At 36.3% G+C, this 24,069-nt stretch overlaps 1 protein-coding gene across 2 annotated transcripts in view; it reads right to left on the reverse strand.

Annotated features, from left to right (window-relative positions):
• Nucleotides 1-2,357: 2,357 nt before the first annotated feature.
• USP8 (ubiquitin specific peptidase 8) overlaps nucleotides 2,358-24,069 on the reverse strand; it is an 80,073-nt gene continuing 58,361 nt past the window's right edge. For both annotated transcript variants that reach the window (XM_036735011.1, XM_036735010.1), the window contains exons 12-20: nucleotides 16,484-16,570; nucleotides 15,522-15,602; nucleotides 14,830-15,092; nucleotides 11,952-12,164; nucleotides 9,999-10,209; nucleotides 8,534-8,770; nucleotides 7,933-8,075; nucleotides 4,374-4,506; nucleotides 2,358-4,197 (exon numbers count right to left, since the gene is read on the reverse strand). In XM_036735011.1, the coding sequence (XP_036590906.1) occupies nucleotides 4,012-4,197; nucleotides 4,374-4,506; nucleotides 7,933-8,075; nucleotides 8,534-8,770; nucleotides 9,999-10,209; nucleotides 11,952-12,164; nucleotides 14,830-15,092; nucleotides 15,522-15,602; nucleotides 16,484-16,570 (1,554 nt within the window). In that variant the 3' untranslated portion in view covers nucleotides 2,358-4,011. The remainder of the gene's footprint in view (nucleotides 4,198-4,373; nucleotides 4,507-7,932; nucleotides 8,076-8,533; nucleotides 8,771-9,998; nucleotides 10,210-11,951; nucleotides 12,165-14,829; nucleotides 15,093-15,521; nucleotides 15,603-16,483; nucleotides 16,571-24,069) is intronic.

The raw sequence follows: 24,069 nt of genomic DNA on the forward strand, positions 1-24,069 counted from the left end.
CTCCATCTCAGCTTCTGTCTCATAATTCACTGACAAAATTAAAGCCATTTGCCGAGAGCTTCCTCTTCCTCCCTCCTCCTCACATCATTCATGTGCCTTCCCTAGACAATCTCCTCCTTCAGGCCCAACTTACATGAAGGCTCTTCTCCTTGCTATGGTAAACATGTACAAACGATACCCTTTCATCCCATCTTCTCCACCAGATTGCCCCCTCTATCATTTCTACTCCCTCTAATCTTCAGTCAACCTTCTCTTGATCCATTTATCCCTGTTAGCTATCATGCTGTATTTCTCCTCCTTTTTGCGGCTAAACTCATCACAATCACTTCATTTTCTCTCATTCTCGTAACACTCTGCAGGTTGGATTCCAACCCCAACTTTCACCTGAAACTACTCTTCATGGGTACTCTTAATGATCTTTTCTCAGAACTCAGCCCCCTTGACCTTTCACACTGCTCATCACCATCTTCTTCTGGATACTCCCTCCTCTAGGTTTTTCTGGCATTGCTCTCTTCCAGTCCTGCTACCTGTCTGACTCGCTCCTTCACAGTCTATTCCTAGATCTTTCTCCAGGTCACAACCATTAACTACGTATGCCTCCCAAGGGTCTGTCCTAAGTCCTCTTTTTCTTTTCTCTCTACACTTAGTGAATTCATCAGCTCAATTATTATCTACATGCAGGTGATTCCTAGATCTATAAAGGGTTTCTCAAAAGTCTTAGTGAAGATGTTACATATTTAAATTAACAAGTATTTATCAAATTAAACATTTGTGATACTAAAGCTTAAAACTGCACTAAGGCTTTTGGGACACCCAGTACATCCAGTCCTTTGTCCTGACCACTAGTCTCACATCACCAATTGTTGCCTATTGGACATCACAAACCAAATGTCCCATAGACATTGTCAAATTCAACATTTCTCAAACTGAACTTGTTACATTTATACTTTGTTTAAAAACTCAATTTTATTTTCAGTTGAATTCTTTCTTTACTTCCTCCCCTTCCCTCACCTACTGAGTTAAGAAAAAACAAAATCCATTCAAATACATAGAGTCAAGCAAAACAAATTCACGCAACAACCTTGTCAAAAAAAAAAGAAAAGAAAAAGAAAAAGAGTATATGCTTCAGGCTGCATTCTGGGTCCACCAGTTCTCTATCTGGAGGTAGACAGCATGTTTCACCTGGAGTCCTTTGGAATTGTGGTGGCTCACTGTGCTGATGAGGGTTACCAAGTTCTTCACAGTTGATTTATCTTTACCATACTGCTGTTATTGTATATATTGTTCTCCTGATTCTGCTCAGTGCCCTTTGTATTAGTTCATACAAGTCTTCCCAGGTTTTCTGAAACTACCCCCTTCATCATTTCTTATAGCACATTTGTATCCCATCATATTTACATATCATAATTTTGTTTAGCGACTCCCCAACTGAGGGACATCCTCTTCAGTTTACAATCCTTTGCCCACTACAAAAATATTTTTGTATGTATGGGTACTTTTCCTCTTTCTCACATTTCTTTGGGGTATAAACCCAGTAACAGTATTTCTGGGTCAAAGGGTATGCACTTCTAATAGCTTTTTGGATATCGTTCTGAACTGCTTTTCAGAATGGTTGAACTAGTTCACCTCTCCACCAACAGTGCATTAGTATACCTGTTTTCTTATATCCCCTCCAGTACTGGTGCCTTTCCCCCACTACCTTTCACTCATCCTAATTTCCTTATAACTGTCAAGGGTACTATTATTTTACTACCTACCCAACTTTGCAACCTCAATGTCACACTCACCCCACATATACAATCTGTTGTCAAGCCCTGGCATTTCTACCTTCACAACGTCTTTCATGCATATTCCCTTCTCTGCACTCACATATCCACTGTGATGATGCAGGCTCTCTCACATCACACCTGGACTACTGCAGCGGCCCAATGGATGGTGTTTCCACATAACTCTGATACAAAAACACTGGCCTTTTAGCTACTACTCACACAAGACATGCCATCTCCAGACAATGTCTTTTTACCTGCTGTTTTCTATGTCTGGAAGGCTCCCACTCCTCTCCTTAACCTCTTGGCTTCCTCAGACACTCAGCTTAAATCCTGCCTTCTGTAAGAGGCCCTTCCTGGTCTCATCCCCCAGTCCTGTCTTCCCACACCTGCCCCCAATCAACCCCCCATAAACATGTTCCCTCTGAGATTACTTCCCATCTATACTGGATATATCTTGTATGTTCACAAGCTGTCTGCATATTTATCTCGCTCACTAGAATGCTAATTTCTTGAGGGCAGAGATTATATAATGTGTTCCAAAAGTCTTAGTGTAGTTGCAAGTTAATAAAGCTAAAAGATGCATTAAGATTTTTGGGACACCTTTTATTTTGCCTTTCTTTATTTCTAGAGCTTAGCATACTGTTTGGCACACAGCAGGTGTTTAATGAATGCTTTCTGACTGAAAGACATTTGCAGGTTTTATCTCACTGATTTCTTCCAGAGATAATGTCACTATCCATAACACATCATCAGATCATTTTTAAATCAGTGCTTTAAGATTTGCAAAATACTTTACAGCTGTTATCTCACTTGATCCTTACAAAACACCAGGTGAGATAGGTGCTATTATTATCTGCATTTTGTGGATAAGGAAAGTGAGTCTGAGAGAAATTAAGTGATTTGCCCAGGGTCCCTCAGCCAGTAAGGTTTTGAGGTAGGATTTAAACTTGGGCTTTTTTCATTCTAAGACTAGGACACTACCCAGTATATGAAACTGCCTCATTTTTTAACACTTGATTGAAATGTACCTTATGATGCAATGTTCATCTTTTAGTTTTTTTCCATATTTCATTTCTAAGAGATATTCTAGAAAAAGGCTTAATTGTATGTTAATATATATGACTTTGCCCACTGACTTAGAAACAAATAATTCTTGTTTTCTTCATTGCTTTTTTCAGTTAGACTTGCTATCATACTCTCAGTAGTGTCAAACTCAAATAGAAATGGGGGCTTCTAAAGGGTACGTAAGGATCCCTTCAGGTTACATGTTGATTTAGTTTTAAAGTGTAATACTATTTATGTGTTACTGTATTTTCATTTATTTTTAAAAATATTTCCGAATCACATTTAGATCTGATTCAGGCTGTACTCTGGTGTATTATGGGCTTCATGTTTTGACAATTCTGGTCTAAACAGACTATTAGTTGAGTGAAGGCAATAGGATAAAACATATACTGAAGTTGGTACTTATGGTTCTTCTGTGTTACATCAGCCAACAGAAAACTTCAATCAAGACAGAAGACTTAACAGCATTTTGGGATTTAAAATAATTTCCTCATTGGGATTTTAATGCAGGTGTACATGAAATTTATATATTAAAAAATTAAAGAAAAGTTTCATTTCTTTTTTAGAATAAAGTTTAAGTGCACAAATACATCCCAAAGCCAACATAAAAATAGCTTTGCTTTGTTGTGTCTCTAAAAAGCATTTTAGTTATTTAGAACAGGCAAAGAAAAAGCAATCCTCTGAGTTCTAGGCTTCACGAAAGGATTTTTTTTTAAAATTATATACATAGGTCTGATGTGCAAGTATGCAATAAATATATACACATACATTCCTACCTGCTTTACATCATTCTAGAGTATTCACAGTAGAATCAAGCTGAGGGTTAGAAACGTGAAAAGGCCATAACAGTGAAAAGAAAAATAAAGTATACAATGGGGTTTAGGCCAAGATAAGAATGGACAGCAAATAATGAGTTATAATTTAATTTGGGAGTAGACTAAAAAAGTTGTTTTGAAATAAGTAGAATCTATAAAGGATGCTTACTGTAATATTTATTAGATGTTGTCAGCTTCCTGATAAAGTAGTAGCACTGACCTGAAATATTTAGTTTCAGTAACACAGCTCTCACTCTTATGTCTTTTAAATGGTTGTGTATAACTACTCTGCATCTTACTAAGCATTTCTAGAGTTGTGCTGCTGTGCCTTTTAAAAAGAGCTAGCTTTCTACATACTCTTCTTATGTGGCTACATCTGTTACTCGCTGTTCCAATGATGTGTAAAAGAGGATATACGCTGCTGAGGATCTCACAGAGGACACTGAGATGTCAGACACTTCATGATCATCAAACTTAAACCATCGTTGTCTTGCAGCATTTTTACAGTAGGCAGTGTAGTGTCCACCATCCAGTCCGCCATAGTGATTCTGAAATCAAACAGACATGAAACCAGTTAGGAAAATTCACAGTTCAAAGTATTAAGAGTTTTCTTGCTGGGGTAAGAATAAATGGTTATGGCCACGACCATTAAAAACATAGCAGTTGAGTTTTTTGTTGTGTTTTTAAATCAAAGGTTTAAATTTAAACTTAATGAGGTACTTACTGAAACCGAAAACAGATTGTATTTCTTCAAATTATTCTTTGGACCAATAACATATTGTGATAATTCAAGATTTTCTAATGGAAAATCTACAGATGTTTGTAGTTTTTGCTTCCATCTTCCATCATAGGAAAAACTGCAGAACATAATGTTTTAACAGTTAAACCTGAGGTTGGTAGGAACATTGTTTTAAGCCTTTCTTTGTACTTAATCATGTCTTATTTCCATATTATAGTTATCGATGTCTGCGTCTTATCCCCTCTCCCCAATTAAACTGTATGCTCTATAATAAAGTATGGACTTTGTCACAGCTTAATTTCCTGTCTTTCCCAATGCCTATTTCAGTACTCTGCATACAGCAAGCACCTAATAACTATCTATTTATCTATCTGAGTTTTATTACAAGCTAGACTTAGGCATAATGCAAAGTCCTACAGATCATTTTGAAAACTCCATTTCCTGTACTGTTATCTCAAGAACAGAAAGAGACATCATCATCAAACTATGATTTTTTTAGAAAGGAACTGAGGGGTCATCCATTATCCAAGATTCCTTCTTCAGGATAACGGAGTCCAAAACTGCTGGCAGGGGCACTGAATCCAGACAATACCTAACAACACCGCCCCCCCCCAACCTTGTTCACCTTATTCAACAAATTACTCCTCAGGTAAACTATTTTGCTATGCATACTATAAATGCTAGGAACTCAGAGGGCAAACCACTGAGGTAAGTTCAAATGATGCAAATTTTATAGACAAGTAAAATATAGTTAGTGGATGTTCACGAAGTTCTTTTTCGATAAGAACTATTTACTCAGCAGCTATTCTTTATAGAGCATAGCACAGTGATACAGGTAAAGAAATAATTCTGATATGATTTCATTTTGTGAAAGCAATGTTCAAGCATATATACTTATGCTGACACTGAACATCTGACCTGATGAAACAAAACTGAGCTAATTTCACCACCTCTTATTAGTTCTCTGTCAAACGAGAGCTGAATTTCGGGCCATACACAAGTGTTTCATTAGTCTCTTCTGTGGTGTTTTTAATTCTGTAGTTTCTAAGATCACATACTATTCCAAGAACACATAAAAAAGCTGTAGCTCTTTAAGAACACAAGTCAATTACTATTAGAAAGATTGCAGGGACTACTGGCGTGAGGAAGTCAAGTGTTTTAAGGATTATTCAAGACTACGATGAAACAGGATCAATCATATCAAAGGATAAAGGAAAGATAGGCAAAAATAAAAAACAATGGCAAAGACTGACAGGATTGATGCAAAATAGTCTAATTAATCCTTAGAAAACAAGCAAAGAGTTCCAGAGGGACCTAGAAACTAAAGGGGTTGTTAATGATTCATCTACAGTTCAGCACAGGCTTCCTGAAGTTGGTGAAACAGTGAGAAAACCAGTTTAAAGAAAGATCTGCTAAACATTGCTATGAAGAAAAAAAGTCTGTCATGGGCAAGATAATAGAAAGATTAGAATGCTTAAGATTGGAAAATAATTTTTACTTATGAAATTCTTTTTTCTTAAAAAATAAGAATGGTTCTGCCTATTTCTCCTAGGCTGGAAATGCAGGGAGATATTCACAGTTCTTATTCTAATGCTGACTGGCAGAGGAGCTTTTGTTTCCAACTTGGGCCAATTTATCCTTATTTAAAATAGGCAACCTGGTGGTTCCTGCTCTTGTGGCTGGTCACCATTTAAATGCTGAACTTGGTGCAGATACCCAATTGGCACAGCCCCCTGCAGCTCAGAGCTGCTGAACTCAAGAGATTTAGACTCCCCAGGTGTGTGCCACCCCACTCAGATGAACCTCTTTTGTTCAATCAAGACTTCATCTATTGTCATAGAAAGTCCAAATGAGTCTCTAAAATCTGGGAATCTTCATCAACTGTAAAACACATAACCCCCAAATGAGAGATTTTTAACTTCCAGTGTCCCCATTAAGAGTAGTGATGAATTCCAATACATATATGTATGTCTACATGTATAAGATTATAGACAGAGACAGAGAGATACAGATGAATGGAAGCAGCAGAACAGTTATGAAATTGCAGAAATTTCCACCAGAAATGGAATTCTGCAATGTGATGTTTTACCATGCCACATGTCATAAAAATGTAAAGAAAGCTATGGAGATACACATGCTTCAAAGGCCTAGGAAGCTGCCCGATTTAAACTCTATACATTCTATGCCCATAGAGTTACAAAACTGCATATCCTCTGACCCAGCAATTAGAACTACTGGGTCTGCATCCCAAAGAGATTAAAAAAAAAAAAAAGGAAAGGACCTATACGTACAAACATACTTATAGCAGCTAATTTTGTGGTGGCAAAGGATTAGAAATTGAGGGGATGTCCATCAACTGGAGAATGGCTGAACAAGTTGTGGCATATGATTGTGATGCAATACTATTGTGCTATAAGAAATGATGAACAGGATGATTTCAGAAAAACTTGGAAAGACTTATATGAACTGATGCAGAATAAAGTGAACAGAACCAGGAGATTATTGTACGCACTAACAGCAATACCGTACAATGATCAATTTTGAATGATTTAGCTATTTTCTGCGATACGATGATCTAGGACAATTTCCAAGGACTTACAATGAAAAATGCTAACCACCTCCAGAGAAAGAACTGATGGATTCTGCATGCACAATGAAGATTGCTTTTTTAAAAATTTTTGTTTTGGTCTGTGTTTTCTTTCACAATATGACTAATATGGAAATTTCTTTTGCATACCTGCACATGTACAACCTATATCAAATTGCTTGCCTTCTCACTGAGGGGAGAGGGGAGGAAAGGAGAGAGAGAATTTGGAACTAAACATTTTTACATTCAATTGGAAAAAATATTTTAAAAAAATGTACACCCTAGACTCAAAGTTAGACTTGGAAAAATAGACTGGCCATTTAAAGTAACTTAATGTTCTGTATCATACATGTATGATTTTATGATGAAGAATTAAAATATATGTCAAAATCCTGTGAAGTCGAAGCCAAACCATGTCAAACAAATGATTATAGAAAAAGGACACATTTACAGTATGCTAAGTTTTTTTTTTTGTAGAAAGAGTTACAAGATTTGTTAGAGAAGTAAATAATACATTTAATTATTTTACTTTGTCCCAATTAATCTGCACAGCAGTGTACACACCGGAGGATAATTCAGGTAACAATAATTGTAGCTAACATTTATACAGCACTAAACATTTTACAAATATCTCACCTTATACTCACAGCCACCCTGGGAGGCAGGTGCTTATTATAATTCTCATTTTACAGTTGAGAAAACTGAGGCAAACAAAGGGTAAATAACTTGCCCAGGGTTATAGACCTAGGAAATGTCTGAGGTTGGATTTGAATTCAGGTCTTCCTGACACCAGGCCTGGTGCTCTAACCACTGCACCACCTAGATGCTTCAAGTCAGCACAAGAGAAACATTTCCACTTTTCTGGTCACACGGACCCCCATAAAGCCCCAAACCATCAGTGTTCTGACCTGTATCTTTGGCTGATCTCATGGATAAACGTGCCCTCAATTTTCTTACCGTTTCAGATGTACTAGAAGAACAGGTGGTAACTTCCAGATTTCTATTTTTTTCATTGAGTCCCTTCGAGTTTTGCAATGGCTACAGTAAAATCTGTTGTTATCTGTGAGCTTTTCCTCTTTGGAAAATAATCTAAGGCAATCCTAGGAGAAAAGAAGTCAACTCAAAGGCTTAAGATAATAAGCATCATAAAAAAATTCCCTTCATATCAGTTTTCTAGGTCACAGTGCAGAGATCAGGCTGTACCACTTCTGCCTAAAATTACTGAATGTAAAATCAACACTGCAGATTTCTAAATCAAAACTACTAAACTTGGAAATTCAATACCAAATCTGAAAAATATGCCGAACTGAAGGAAAAAAAAAAGTCTTAAAATAAGACAAATTCCCAACTTTTTCTAATCCCTGATGGTCTTTGTAAAATCAGAAGCTTTTTTACCTGTAAATTTCAAATACACACACACACACACACACATGCGCACGCGCGCATATATATGAAACATAACTTTTGCGGATTTAAGCAGTTTCCTCAGAAATTTATAGACAAACATGTATGAATAGCATTTTAGTTAATAAGTCATTTCCTTTTAACTGAGGCTTACCTGTAATGTACATTTACTTGTGGATGCTAGTGGTAAAGACAAATACATAAAAGCCTCAAATGTCCTAGACTTTTTGTGACATGTGAGGCACTGTACTGTGGATTTGAACTGGCCCTGAAAAAGTGCAACGATAATTGACTCATTGAGCTGCTTGTGCTTCTGCCAGGCATGTTCAGCTGCTTTGAAATCATCAAGATGATCATTATTTTCCTCTTTATGCCTCTTTCGGTTATCAGCCTAGAAATGAAATATTTAAATTCTCATTAACCTATTACTTGAATTTGTAGGTAAATGCTACTGAACACACTGACAGAAGATGCTGACACTAATGAAAGGCTGTGGAAAACACTTAGCAAGAAGCTAATTCTTCAGTGTTTGAAATGAGGGGACTGGACATGTTCTCTTAGGATCCCTTCAATTTTATAATTCTATGGTCAAAAACACTGGCCTGTTTTCATTATTTAAAATGTACATTTGGATCATAGCTTTAGCAAACAACTGTTATAATTTCCTATTGAATCTAAAAGACCTGAGCTGTGAAGAGAACTCTTCCATCAAGCAACTGGAATTATCTGTGCAGAAATTAGTGAAAGTTGTTCTTTTTAAAAAGATGATGATGATGGTGGTAGTGAAGGATATCCTGTTTGTGTGGAACTGACAAGCTTCATGCTCAGGTCATAACATATGAATCTATATATGCTATACAGGACCCAATCATATTATAATAAATGATACAAGGTAATATAAAGTCAGAAAAACAAACTTGAACTCAAATAACTTAGCAGGGACAGAGTATAACTGCTTTTAGGAAAAAGTAAAAGAGAAGAGGATAGAAACATTGAGTTTAAAGTCAATTATGATCAAGATTTTGGTAAAAATTTTCTGCATTCAGGATTTTAAAGTATTCCTTTACACAAATTGATATCCAGTTTATAGCTGTTTTCCCTCTGATTTGTCATTTCATTGGTATAGGGAGTTCCCTATAAAGTCCTTTTACCAATCCATTATTAGTCACTGTTATGGAACTTAACAGTCTTAGGGATTTGCTGGGGCCTTGAGAGGTCAAGTGACCTGCCCAGGGTTCCAGAAGTAGGACTTGAACCCAGGTCTTCCAGGCTATGTGTCCAGCCTTCTATCTACTCCACATGACTGCCCATAGTTACAAAGCTCCAGAGACATAAAGACAACTAACTGTCCCACCAGATAAAAAGTATAACAAAAACACTATGACTACTGAAACAGCAAATTTCACAGACACAAAAAAGTCATTAAGACTTTCTAACATTCAACAATCAAATACAAATTCTAGTATTTGAAAAATCTATTTATTTTTGGAATACCTGTCCCAACATTAGTGTTGTCAAGACACTGTCAAGCAAAATACATGTGGATACTGGATAAGATTACAGTAATACTCAGTAATGCAGATGAGTACTTTGCAACATTCAAAAATAAAATTCCTTACTTTATTCAAGTCTTCATGGAGTCCATCCATTAGGAACAGAAGCAACTCTTGTGAGTCTTGCTGACTGTATCCTGAGAACTGGTCATTGATCTTCCCAATAGTGATTTTAAAATCCTTTGGACTGATATATCTATACTGTCCCGTCCACAGAGCCTTCATGATTATCCCAAACTCCTCAGCCACTTCCCCTTTATGCCCCAATAAATTTGACCTTTGCAAATAAAATAAAAATTATAAATAACAATTAAAATAAAGAATATGCAGGAGTAAAAAGTATTACTTTAAATGTCAAAAGAAATTGTTAACATACTTTAAAATATTTCAAATGAATTTAGTAAACATTTTTAAAGCAGTTACTATGTGCAGATAATAAAAATAAAAGGCTAACTTTTATATGGAGCTTATTATGCACCAGTCACTGCGCTGGGCATTTTACAATTTTTGTCTTATTTGATCCCCACCAACAACCTTTGGAGGTAGATGCTATTATAAGAACCATTTTCAGATAAGGAAATTAAGGCAAAGAGGTTAAGTGACTTGCCCAAAGTCACACAGCTAGTAAGCATCTGAGGACACATCTGCACCATGGTCTTCGGGACTCCAGGCCTAGCACTCTAGCCATGGGACCACCTTGGTGATTGTGCTAGGTGCTGGGTGAGATGGAATTTACAGTCTAATATCCTAACAGGACATGACGACATGAAGAATAGTATGAGATTAAGGTCAGGGAGGTAGATTAGCTCTATATGGTGGAGGGCTTTTAATGCTATGTAAATAAATTCAAATTTTACTCATTAGGCAATAACAGAGAACCTTACACACGGCCATGTACTCTTTGATCCAGTGACACTAGCTTTCATGAACAAGACACTGCACCTCTTAGCTCCTATCTCTGGAATACTCTTCTTCCTCATCTCCACCTACTGCTTTGCCTGGATTTAAGTCACAACTACAGTCCTATCTTCTAAAGGAAGCTTTTCCCAATGCTTCTTGATGCTAATGCCATTTCTCTATTAATTACTTCCTTTTTATCTTGTGTATAGGTTGCTTGTACGCATGTTTCCTTGTTGTCTCCCCACCTGGGAGCTCCTTGAGCGCAAGGACTGTCTTTTGCTTCTGTCTGTATCCCTAGCACTTAGCACAGTGCCTGGCAAATAGGAGGTAAGTACTTAATAAATGCTCACTGACTAGTAAATTTTGAGTGCAGTAGTAACCTGACCAACAGCATCTGCGGTATAATGGAGGGGAAAAGCATCTGAGTCAGATTCAAATCCCAATTCTCTGCTGACAACCTTTGGGAGGCTACTTCTATGGGCTCTGGTTTTCTCATCTTTAAAATGAGATAACTCTCATCAATGCCTATAAGTTCCTTTCAACTCTAGATCCTAATAGTGCCCTAATCTCCAAGTGAGCAAGAGAGAGAGAACCTGATACTGAAACCCCTAAACAAGTTGTCAATATCAATATAGATGATTTTTAGAACAAAAATAATTTTTAAAGCAAAATTTCTAATATACTTTTCCCTTAACTGATCTTTACTCTCACAAAAACATTATTTTAACCCCAATCTGACAGACTTGAATTAGTGTGCCAAATTTTATAATTAACTCTGAATAACTTAGGCCCAAATTCTCTTTCTTTTTGCCTGATGGATCAGAGACAGGCTCCCTATTTGTGCCTGCCAAACTCTTCCTCTCTTCCACATTTCTAATACTCTCTCGAAATGGAAAAAAAAAAGATGAAGTTCATAATATACCATTAAACTCAATTTTTTCTTTTTACAGAAGAATGCTCAGTAATGTGACTTGTCTAGATCTATGTGAAATTTGGTTCCATTAGTGTAAAATTATGTGCATTCCTTACAAACGGAATAGCAAACAAACTGAACAACAAATACAATAATTTCATTCCAGACCAGAAATGGTAAAATAAAGCTGTTTTTGTATTCTGTACCTGTTAATGTCATCCTGATAAAAGTTTCTGTTGAAATAATCAGCCAAATGAGGAGCATTACACAGGCACTGTAATATTGAATTCATATAACAAGTGTTTCCTAAATTACGAAGTCCAGTGAGAGCTGGTCCTGATCCTCCAAACACAGGATTTAGATTACGAATCTGAGAGGCAGAGAGCCTTGAAATTTCAGCTTTGGGGTAGCATATTGGCCTAGGAAGAAAAATTAAGGTCATTAAAATTATGTAAACTTGTATGCAAATTCAGTGGTAATGATTCAAATGGCAGTAACTTTGGCAACCTGAGCAGTGGGTTAAATATTTACAAGGAAAGAGATCCCCAAGGATATGAGGAATCTTGGGATGTAGTATAGATACCTGACTTCTCTGCATCTAGCTGTGTTCTGGGATACCTGTCTGCCCCCTGCCCCCATAACCCAAATTGCAGCCTGAGACAACTAATGTCAAAAAACCTCTGAGGACTCTTACAAAGGACAAAGTATTCAGAGATGAGACAGAATGGGTCTAACATTAGGAGTTTGCCTTCAAAATTCTTTAGTCCTAGAAAGAAGGATGAATTTTAACAATATCCACTGCCAGATGCTTGATATTGAATTCAGTCAAAGAAGATGCAACATAGAGAACTGAAAGATGACTACCTTTTGGGCAGTTATGAAAAAAAGGAAGTATCTGTATTCGCTGTCACCGATCTGTGTGGACAGGGCAAAAAAGAGAAGCCTTGGGAGTCTTCAACTCTACTTAGTAACTTTTTTTTCATATGCAACGTAACGGTGTGATTTCACAAATGACACAATCTTTAGCCACTACCAGTTTAACAGAATTAAGTCAGGACACAGGAATTAGTAAACGGAATAAATGCAAAAGGGCCAATTTATATCTTTTATAAAAATAAATTCATTTGCCAACTGAAAACTTCAAACTATTTTACTGGGCTGTGTCACACACATGCGCGTGTGCGCACACACGTGCACACACACACACACACGCCACTTTGTTAAATAAACATTTCTGAAGTATAGTTTTTATATTTAGGTGAAAAAAATACCACAGAGCTCTCTTGATATGTGCTTAAGAAGAGCTACTGAAGAGTCCATGAAGGCAAACTAGTTCTAATTCTTTGGCAAGAAAAGAAATTTCTTTATAGTCCCCCATCAGCAAAAAGAGGGTGGTGGTGGAAAGTTCAAAAAAAAAGGATAAAGTGGAGAGTAAAACTAAATTAGGGGTAATCTAAGAAACTTGTTTTTAAATAAATTTTTTGACTATTGCTTATAATTAATCAGTTAATACTATGTGGTGAAGGAATGGAGGAGAACAAAGAATAGGCTCTAGGAAATTATCTGGGACTGCCTTAGCATAGATATCCCCTAGAGCAGCACTGATCACAACTCATCTATGTCTTTTCATCATTTATAAGTTTTGTCTATGTCTTTCCATAAATTCATCACAAAGGCTCCAACCAAACTGCTCAAGTCTTTCCTCTAAGCATTTTAACATTTTTGTGACTACTGTTATTTCTTACTAGCACTTCAGAATTCTGTCCCAATATTAACCACCTAGGAAAGACCAAGGGAGGTCAGCTAATGTGAAAGTGAGAATTCACATTGTACAGAAAAGGAAAATGACAAATTATGGAGAGGGATGTGGGAAAATTAGGACACTAATGCACTGTTGGTAGTGTTGTGAAGTGGTCCAAAACATTCTGGAGAACCATTTGAAATTATGCCCAAAGGTCTATAAAACAGTGCATAAATCTTTTGACCCAACAATACAACTACTAGATCTGTATTCTAAAGAGATCAAAGAGAAAAGGACCTATCTACACAAAAGTATTTACATCAGCTCTTTCTGTGGTGGCAAAGAATTGGAAATCGAGGAAAGCCCATCAACTGGGGAATGGCTGAACAAGTTGCGGTATGTGATTGTGATGTAATACTCTTGTGCTGTGAGAAATAATGAACAGGATGCTTTCGGAAAAACCTAGGAAGTCTTATACGAACTCACGCAAACTAAAGTGAGCAGAACCAGCAGAGAATTGTATACGGTAACAGCAATATTGTATGATGATCGACTGTGAGCTATTCTCAGCAATACAATGATCCAAGACAATTCCAAAGGCCATGATGAAAAATGCTGTCCACTTCCGGGGAGAGAACTGATGAACTCTAAATGTAGATTAAAGCATGCTTTTTTTTTTAAACATTCTTTCTTTTTCTTTTTTGGTCTTTATTTTCTTTCTTTTTTTCTAATTTTTATTTATTTATCTATTTATTCATTTTGGTCTTTATTTTCTTTTGCAACATGGCTAATACGGAAATATGTCCTGGATGATTTTATGTTTGCTTAGAGGGAGGAGAAAAAAATGAATATTAAAATATAATAACATAAATATTAAAATATTTACATATAACTGGGAAATATTCAATGCAATAAATAAAAATATGTTGAAAAAAATTTTTTAAAATTCACATTGTACTTTGAGAAAGCTGCTAAACAGGGATTCTCAAAGTAAAAACATAATATGTGATTAAAAACTCTGTATAACAGTGATTCTCAAAATTTTACCCGGGAGCCAGAGTTTGCTTGTGAGGACACTTCCAGGTCTGAAGGCTATTATCTTCTTGTATTAATGTTAAGAACAGTGATAATGACAATAACAAAAATTTTATTTCTGGTATGAAAAACTTGCATCCCAGTGCTCAAGATCAGCACCATTCTTTTCATTCTAATCTGCTTCTTTCATTGTAATTGGGACATATAACAAAGACTTTTGATTCCCATGAAGTCAAAACATTGGACCTGGGAACCCCTGACTTGAAATCTAATGATTATCCTAGTTTTTGGTATATGGATAGGCTTACTTGTTTTCCCGATTGACTGCTGGAGTTACTGTTGGCTTCTTCTTTTCTTCTTCCTGAATGGCTTGGGTTATATCTGGGGAGGAGTAGGAGCGCTTCAGTTTGGAAGGTTCCCTATCCCGCTCAGCAGGAATCTGTGGCTTGGCTTTATGGGTTGGAGGGGTAGAAGTAGGAGCAGGTGAAGGAGCCATTTCCGGTGGATACATATGAACACTGTTGGTGGGTGAATGGTAATAACGAAAGGTTCCAGTGATTGGGTCAAGGAACTTAGATGGAAAGGAAAAGAAAAAAGGTCAAAAAAGCCAAACTACCATTATATAAATCTAATCCATTATTAGAGATAACTTTTGGCTTTGCATATAATAACTACAGATCTTCAATAACTAGCTAAATAACACTTTTAAGCACAGAGTATTCAGGTTTTTAGATTATAAATTTTTTGTAATGCTAAGTGACAGAAATATCCATGCATCCCAATGGATCTTTCATGTTGTATAATCAGAAGCTCAATTAACATTAGGAAAGTTTTGAAATTATAACATATAATCTCTTTATTTAGAGAAAAAAGTAACACTCTACCTGAACATTTCAAAATTTGGAAATAATATCACATTAGTTCATAGAGAACAGATACAAAAAGGAATTACTATCTGAGTAACGTTCTTGTTTTCCTTTGTAGTAATTTTGATTTTTACCTTGGCCCAGCCTGAAGGCAATCCTGGTACTATCCTTCCCATTTCTTCACTTCGAGCTCTTGTCAAAGGCTCTCGCTGAGACTAGAGGGAGAAAAAGAAACTTAATGTATATAAAGCTACAAATTAAGACACATGCAAATAGTTAACAGAGTACTCTCTTTGCCTTCCACCTTTAAAACTTTTTGAGAACTAAGTTCCTAGACTTTTCCTGACGGGATATTTTTCCTTTTCTTAAGTATTACAATCTCTGTCTAGTTGAAAGAAAGGGGTTCAGACAGTGTAAAACCACAAGAATATGGGTGTTAAAGGAGCAGGAACACATTAGAAATCAATCAGAAAAGTTTTGGATTTCAATGAGCAGACCACAAATGAACTGTGGGAGACCTCTATTGCTAGGCCTTCTTTTTAAGTAATCTTCCTATTCTCAATATCCTTTAAATATAGTATATCCCTATCCCATCCAATATAAATGCTTATATTCTCTTCATAAATTGTCTTTCTTACGACAGAGTGACCTGACATGAGAAGTGTTTATAATAGCCCATTTCCTCAATCATTGCATACTCTAAATATCTAAACTAAGTTTAACATAAAAATATAGTCCACAAAAGTTTCATGCTAAAAAAAAGACTTTTTAAAATGAAAAGCTTGGGGATAAATCACAAAGGAAAAACCTCTTATAAATGGTTAGAAGTTAATTTTAAAAAATTTAACTTATAAATTAATACTTGTTACCTCTAAGAAATTATATAAAATACTTTCAGTAGAAGGTGAAATACTTTGCATTTCATGAAAACATGCTTTGCAATGTAGTAAGTCATATATAAATAGATGCTGTAGATGGACTAGCTCTCTCCTAGAAAAGAAAACTTAAAAATCCAAAAAAAAGGCTTAAGACAATCAATACCATTGGATGCTACATATATGTAGTCCTTTCCACTTCTTTCCAAAGACTTTCTTACCTTAGGTCTTTCATTATCTTCAGTACTTTCGCTAAAAGTTCCTGCCTTTGAAACTCCAATCTCTGGTTGTCCTTTAACTTTAACATGCTGGAAAATAGTTAAAATTTTAAAAGTGAAAAAAAATTCATTTTCTTCCAGCATATAAAGTTATTTTACTGAAAAGGTAGCATGCTATATCAATCATACTCAAAACATTTTAAATTAAAAAGAATGCTCTACAAATAGCACTGGGATTTAGCTGCCAGAACCACGGAAGCCCCATCAACTCAAAGGCACTCATATCTCTTTGAGATTTTATAGGGCTCTAAACATGAGAACAAAAATCAGAATGAATTGTGAAGCATTCAATTATGGTAGAGGGACTGCCATATTGTAAAGGCATCAAAACTCATTATCACCTGAACACTTTTTCAGGAAAGTCTCTTGTGATTTCCAGGTTCATGAGGACCATTCACTATGAGATAACTAGTTCGAATGTGATACTGGATCACAGCTGTCACATTTTTCACCAGGAATTACTTAAAATATTTTAGTAGATTTGTAATCTCCTTTCACTGGTAGAAGTTATAAGCCTAGTGAGCTAAGATGAGTATGCTGCAACCCTAAATTTCAAGCACTTAAAAACGAGTAGGCTTAAATATTCTACATTTTAATGGTACAGGTTTCTCTCAAAATCTACTTTATTGCTCTATCTCATTTAAAAATATCTATAAGAATGCTTCATTTCTCTGACAGGATTAGGAAATGAAATGTTCTACATAAGTGAATTTTCCAGGTATCTGAAGCCCCTGAAAAGGGCCAAATCTGAAGGGCCAAATGAAAAAAGTTTAACCATTTTTTAATGCAATTTATCATAAATACTAACATATTTAATGAGATTTTTAAAAGATAAAGAATATGACTATTCTTGGTGAGTCTGGGTTAGAAGTGCAAAGGGTCCAAAGTTTTTCCTTATATATATTAAATGAACCTTAACAAGATCCTACGGTTTTTTTTTACTAGAAGGCTTCCTTTTTGTTTTGTCTCTTCTCATTCACTAAGGTTTTCAAGTGTCAATCCTTATTGCCATCAGTAATATTTCCTATAACATTGTTCCCTAATTTGTTATGGCTAGGGGCAATCATATAAAAGTACTCTCAACAAAATTCTAATAGGCTCTTAATCTGCTATCATTACATCTCTCCCTGTGTCTTACTCTTCTAAAATCTCCTGAATACTGTTGACCAGCAGAATGGTCTCCATTAAAACTGTCAGAATGATCCACTTGAGCAAATGTGCAAGGCTAAGCTGGGCTTTAAATTATGGCCCCTTCCATTGTGTTTCTGAAGTTCCTTGCCTTCTCCTGGTAGATTCTGCAGAAAAACAGGATTTACTAATGTGCTACAAAGGCAGGTGGAAGTAACCTCCAGTCCCTTCCTTAGTATTCTATCTAGCTGTCACCCTGCCTTGACTTTCTTCCCTTCCCAATCTTGCCACAACAGTTAACCAATCCCACCTGGTACTGTCCTCTACTCTTGAATTCCCTGCTCTTTTCTCCTATTAGAGATTATGCCTTGTAAATCCCAAACCTGAATCATCCCTGCCAAACACCTCCTGCATTCCAACTTCAGGCTGCTAGAGGAAGTTATACAATCATGCAGACTGGGTTCGCTACACATGTATCTTAACTATAGCTACATCAAGGTGAGGTGGATAGAAGAGAAAGGAAGTTAGGAAGTCCTGGGTTCAAATAATGCCTCTGACACATACAGTTAATGTGACCTTGGGCAAGTCACTTAATCTCAGCACCTCACAACTTTTCTAAGGCTATAACCACTGCCTTGTCATGGCAAAGGGGCTTATATAGCTCAATAAAATGATAAGCTATGCTGTGAAAGTTTATCCAAGATACATCCAAATCATAGTGGAGAGTTCTGACAAACTCCAGTGACTCAGTGGAGAAGAAAATGGCAAACCACCTCACTATCTTTGCCAAGAAAACACCATGGACAGTACTAATATGATAAAAGAGATAACATGGGAAGATGAGCCCCTCAGGTTGGAAGGGGTTCAATATGCTACTGGGGAAGATTGCAGAACAACTACAAGTAGCTCCAGTACTAATGAGGCAGCTGAACCACAGCTGAAAGGAAGCTCAGCTGTGAGTGCATTTGGTGACGAAAGGTGACACTGTAAAGACCAATATTGCACAGGAACCTGGAACGTAACATCTATGAACCAAGATAAGCTGGATGTAGTCAAACAGGAGATGGAAAGATGAAACATCAACATTTTAGGTGTCAGTGAACTTAAATGGATGGAAATGGGTGAATTTAGTTTAGGTGATCACTACATACATTTGTATAGGCAAGAATCCCTTAGAAGAAATGGAGTAACTTCACACAAATAAAGTCTGAGCTAAACAAATGGAAAAATATTATTTGCTCATGGGTAGGCTGAGCCAATATAAGAAGAATGACAATTCTATCTAAATTAATCTACTTACTCAGTGCCATATCAATCAAGGTACCAAAACCTTGTAGAACTAGAAAGAATAATGACTAAGTTTATCTAGAAAAACAAAAGGTCAAGAAAATCAAGGGAAAATCAATGGGGAAAAAAAAGTGAAGGAAGGCGGCTGAGCTGTACCAGATATCAAACCATATTATAAAGCTGTAATCATCGAAACACTCTGGTACTGGCTAAGAAACGGAGTAGGGGATCAGTGGAATAGGTTAGGTACACAATACATAATGGTAAATGACAATAATAATTTAGTATTTGATAAATCCAAAGATCCAAGCTTTTGGGATAAGAACTCATTATTGGACAAAAACTGCTAGGAAAACTAGAAAACAGCATGGCAGAAACTAGTATAGCCCAATATCTTACACCAGGGCTGTTCAACCTTAGGTTTTTATTGAAACAATAGAAAATACATTTTGATTTGCCATTTTAGTGAGAGCTCTGCAGTAGCTCAGCTTTATTTACTAAAACATTTATGTAAATTTCTATGCTTGTAGGCAGGCTGCATAAATCACATGGCCCCTGCACATTTTGGACAGCCCTGTCTTATACTATATCCAAGATAAGGTCAAAATGGGCAATAATTTAGATGTAAAAAGTGATACCATAAGCAAATTTGGGGAGTATGGGATAGTTTACCTGTCAGATCTAGACAAGAAATAGGGAGCATTACAAGATATAAAATGGATAATTTTGATTATACTAAATTAAAAAGGTTTTACACAAACAAAACCAATGCAGCCAAGATTAAAAGGAAAGCAGAAAGCTGGGAAAAATTTTTTACAGCAAATATTTCTGATGAAGGCCTTATTTCTCAAATATATGGAGAACTGAGTCAAATTTATAATACAAGTCTTTCCTCACTTGATAAATGGTCAAAGGATACAAAGAGGCAGTTTTCAGAAAAAGAAATCAAAGCTATCTACAATCATGAAAAAATGCTCTAAATCACTACTGATTAGAGAAATACAAACTAAAACAACTCTAAAGTATCACCTCATACCTACCAGATTGGCCAATATGACAAGAAAGGAAAATGGCAAATGTTGGAGGGGACGTGAGAAAATTGGAACATTAATGCACTATTGTTGAAGTTGTGAACTGACCCAACCATTCTGGAGGGCATTTTGGAACTATGCCCAAAGGGCTATATGCATACCCTTTGATCCCTCAATACATGCCAAAGGGAGTTTAAAAAAAAGGGAAAAGGGCCTATTTGTATGAAAATATTTATAGCAGCTCTTTTTGTGGTGGCAAAGAATTGGAAATTGAAGGGATGCCCATCAATTGGAGAATGTCTGAACAAGCTGTAGCATATATCTGCAATGAATTACTATTGTGCTATAAGAAATGATGAGCAGGCAGATTTCAGACAAACCTGGAAAGTCTTACATGGAACTCGTGCAGAATGAAGTGAGCAGAACCAGAAGAAGAATATTATATATAGTAACAGTAATATTGTACAATGAACTGTGCATGACTTATTCTTAGTAATGAAATGATACAAGACAATCCCAAAGGACTCATAATGAAAAATGCTATTTGCATCCAGAGAAATAAACTGATGGCCTCTGAATGCAGACCAAACCATACTATTTTTCACTTTTTTTTTTCCTATTCACATTTTATTCCACAAAATGACTAATACAAAAATGTTTGACCTGATTGCATATGTATAACCTATATCAGACTGCTTACTGTCCCCAGAAGGGGAAAAGGGAGAGAGAATTTGGAACTCAAAATTTTTAAAAATGAATGTTGAAAACTTTTTAAATGTAATTGTGGGAATGTAGGTGTAAATGTGGGAAAAAGCACTATTTTTAAAAAAAGAAGAAACGGAGTAGCTCTCATAGTCAATAAAAAGTGAGAAAAGCAGTACTGGGGAATAATCTCAAAAATGACAGAGTAAGACCTGTCTGAATCTAAGGAAAATCGTCCAACATCACATTCTATGCTACAACCACTGATGCCAAAGAGGCCCAAACTGATCAATTCTATGAAGACCTATAGCATCTTCTAGAAATAATAACAAAAAAAGATGTCACATTCACCATAGGATACTAGCATGCTCAGGTAGGAAATCAAAAGATATTAGAATAATAGGCAAGTTTGACCTTGGAGTAGAAAATGATAACTCACTGGTTATAGCAAACATTCTTTTTCAACAGCTCAGAAAGTGACTCTATACATGGACATCACCAGATGGTCAGTATCAAAATCAGACTAATTATATACTTTGCAGCCAAAGGGAGAGAAGCTCTATACAGTCAGTTAAAACAAAATGGAGCTGACCATGGCTCAGATCATGCGCTTTTTATTGCAAAATTCAAACTTTAACATCTCTTGTGAATATGAAGTAGAGGTGATGAGTATATTTAAGGAATGATTAAATCTGAAAGAGGGCCTGAAAAACTATGGATAGAGATCTATAATATTGTATAGGAGGCAGCAACAAAAAACATTTCAAAGAAAAAGAAGAGCAAGAAAGCAAAATGGATGTCTGATGAGGCTTTACAAACAGCTGAGGAAAGAAGGAAAGTGAAAGGAAAGAAGGGAAAGATATATCCAACTGAATACATAATTCCAGAGAATAGCAAGGAGACATAAGGTTTTCTTAGAGCAATGCAAAGAAATAGAAGAAAACAACAGAATAGGAAAGACAGATCTCCTTAAGAAAATTAAGAGATATCAAGGGAATTTTAATGCAAAAACAGGCATCATGAAAGACAAAAATGGTAGGGACTTAGAAGCAGAAATTAAGAGGTGGCAAGAATATACAAAAGAACTATACAACTATACAAGAAAGATCTAATATCATGACAGAGTGGTTACTGATCTAGAGCCAGATATCCTGGAGAGTGAAGTTAAGAGGGCCTTAGAAAGCATTGCTAACAGTAAGGCTAGTGGAGGAGACAATTCCAGCTAAGCTATTTAAAATGCTAAAAGGTGATGCTGTTAAAGTTTTATATTCAGTATGACAACAAATTTGGAAAACTCAATAGCGGCCACGGGATTGGAAAAGATCAGTTTCTGTCCCAATCCTGAAGAAGGGCAATGCCAAGGAATGTTCAAATTACCAAACAATTGCACTCATTTCACACACCAGCAAGATTGTGCTTAATATTCTGCAAGCTAGGATTCAGCAATATGTAAACCAAGAATTACCAGAAGAGCAGGTTGGTTTTCAAAGAGGTAGAGGAACTAGAGACCAAACTACCAACATTTGCTGGATTATGGAGAAAGCAAAAGAGTTCCAGAAAAAACATCTACTTCTGCTTGATTGACTATACTAAGGCTTTAGACTAAATGGATCACAACAAAATGTGGCAGGTCCTCAAAGAGATGGGAATACTAAATCATATTACTGATCTCCTGAGGAATCTGTATGTGAGCCAAGAAGCAATCGTTAGAACTGAACATGGAAGTGAAATGCTTAAGATTGGGAAAGGAGTAGGCAAAGGCTGTATATTATCACCTTATTTATTTAAGTTCTATGCAAAGAACATCATGAAATGCCAGGCTGGATAAATCAAAAGCCGGAATTAAGCTTGCCTGAAGAAATATTAACAATCTCAGAAATGCAGAGGATACCACTCTGATGGCAAAAAGCGAAGAGGAGTTAAGCCTCCCAATGAAGGAGAAAGAGGAGAGTGTAAAAGCTGGCTTGAAGCTTAACATTAAAAAAAAACAAACTACTAAGAGTTTGGCAATGGGTCCCCTCACTTTCTGGCAAGAAGAAGAAGAAATGGAAGCAGTGCCGGACTGTATATTCTTGGGCTCAAAGATCACTGCAGATGATGACTGCAGCCATGAAATTAAAAGACACTTATTCCTTGGAAGGAAAGCTATGTCATTTATGGACAACGTATTAAAAAGCAGAGATATTGCCTTGCTGATAAAGGTCCCTATAGTCAAAGCTATGGTTTTTCCTGTAGCAATGTATGGCTGTAAGATCTGTACTATAAGGAAAGCTGAGTGCTATAGGATCCACGTTTTCAAATTATGGTGCTGGAGAAGACTTTTGGGAGTTCCTTGGACAGCCAGGAGACCAAATCAGTCAAAACTTAAAGAAATTAATTCAGGCTTTTACTGGAAGGTGAAATGTTGAAGCTAAAGCTTAAATACTATGGCCTTATAATGAGAAGATGGGACTCTTCTTCCATTTTCTGGATGGAAAAGACACTGATGCTGGGCAAGACTGAAAGCAAAAGGAAGAGTGGATGGAAAGAGCACAAGATGGATAGTGCCATGGAATCAATAAACTTGAACAGACTTCAAGAGATAGTGGAAGACAGAAGTGTCTAGTGTGCTATGGTCCATGGGGTCACAAAGAGTTGGACATGACTGAACAACAAAGTTTCAAAGCTTGAGTTCTGTACTGGTAGAGAATTTTCTCACAAGAAGCTCCTCACACATATGACATCATAAATCTAAAGGGAAAAAAAATCCCAACTTGGCTCTGTACCAAGAAAATTATTTTCCTCTTCCCTGACTATATTGCAATCTTTTGGCAATTCTGAACCATCTCTTCATTTTTCAAGCCTCCCTTACCACCACTGCCCCTCCTCTACCTTTTATTGGATAATCTAACCTCACACTTAACTGAGAAGACAGAAGCCTTTCATTGTGAATTCCTCTTGCCACCATCCCCTTTTTTCTCTTCCTTTACTCTAATCTCTGTTAAGAGGTGGCCTTTTCTTGGCCCATTAAGACCAACCCCTCTACTTGTACTCTTGATTTCACCTCTTCTTGTATCTTGGATAGACAGAATTCCTGACAAATATTTTCTCAAATAGTCAATCCTTTCATTATTGGCATATACACACCCTGATCTCTCTATCCTTATAAAACAAAACAAAAAAACTCTTTAATAACCCTAACTTATCCTCAAGTTATTGTCCTATTTCTCAGCCCAACTACTAGAAAAAGCTTCTATATTCATTGCCTCTAAGTTACTCTTCTTCTCATTTAATTGTCAACCTCCTGCAAACCGGCTTCAAACCTCATCATTCGCCTGAAACTGCTCTCCAAAGTTACCAATGATCTCTTAATTGCCAAATTCAATGACCTTTGCTCAAGCC

Source organism: Trichosurus vulpecula, chromosome 8 (genome assembly GCF_011100635.1).
Source record: "Trichosurus vulpecula isolate mTriVul1 chromosome 8, mTriVul1.pri, whole genome shotgun sequence".
NCBI lineage: Eukaryota > Metazoa > Chordata > Mammalia > Diprotodontia > Phalangeridae > Trichosurus > Trichosurus vulpecula.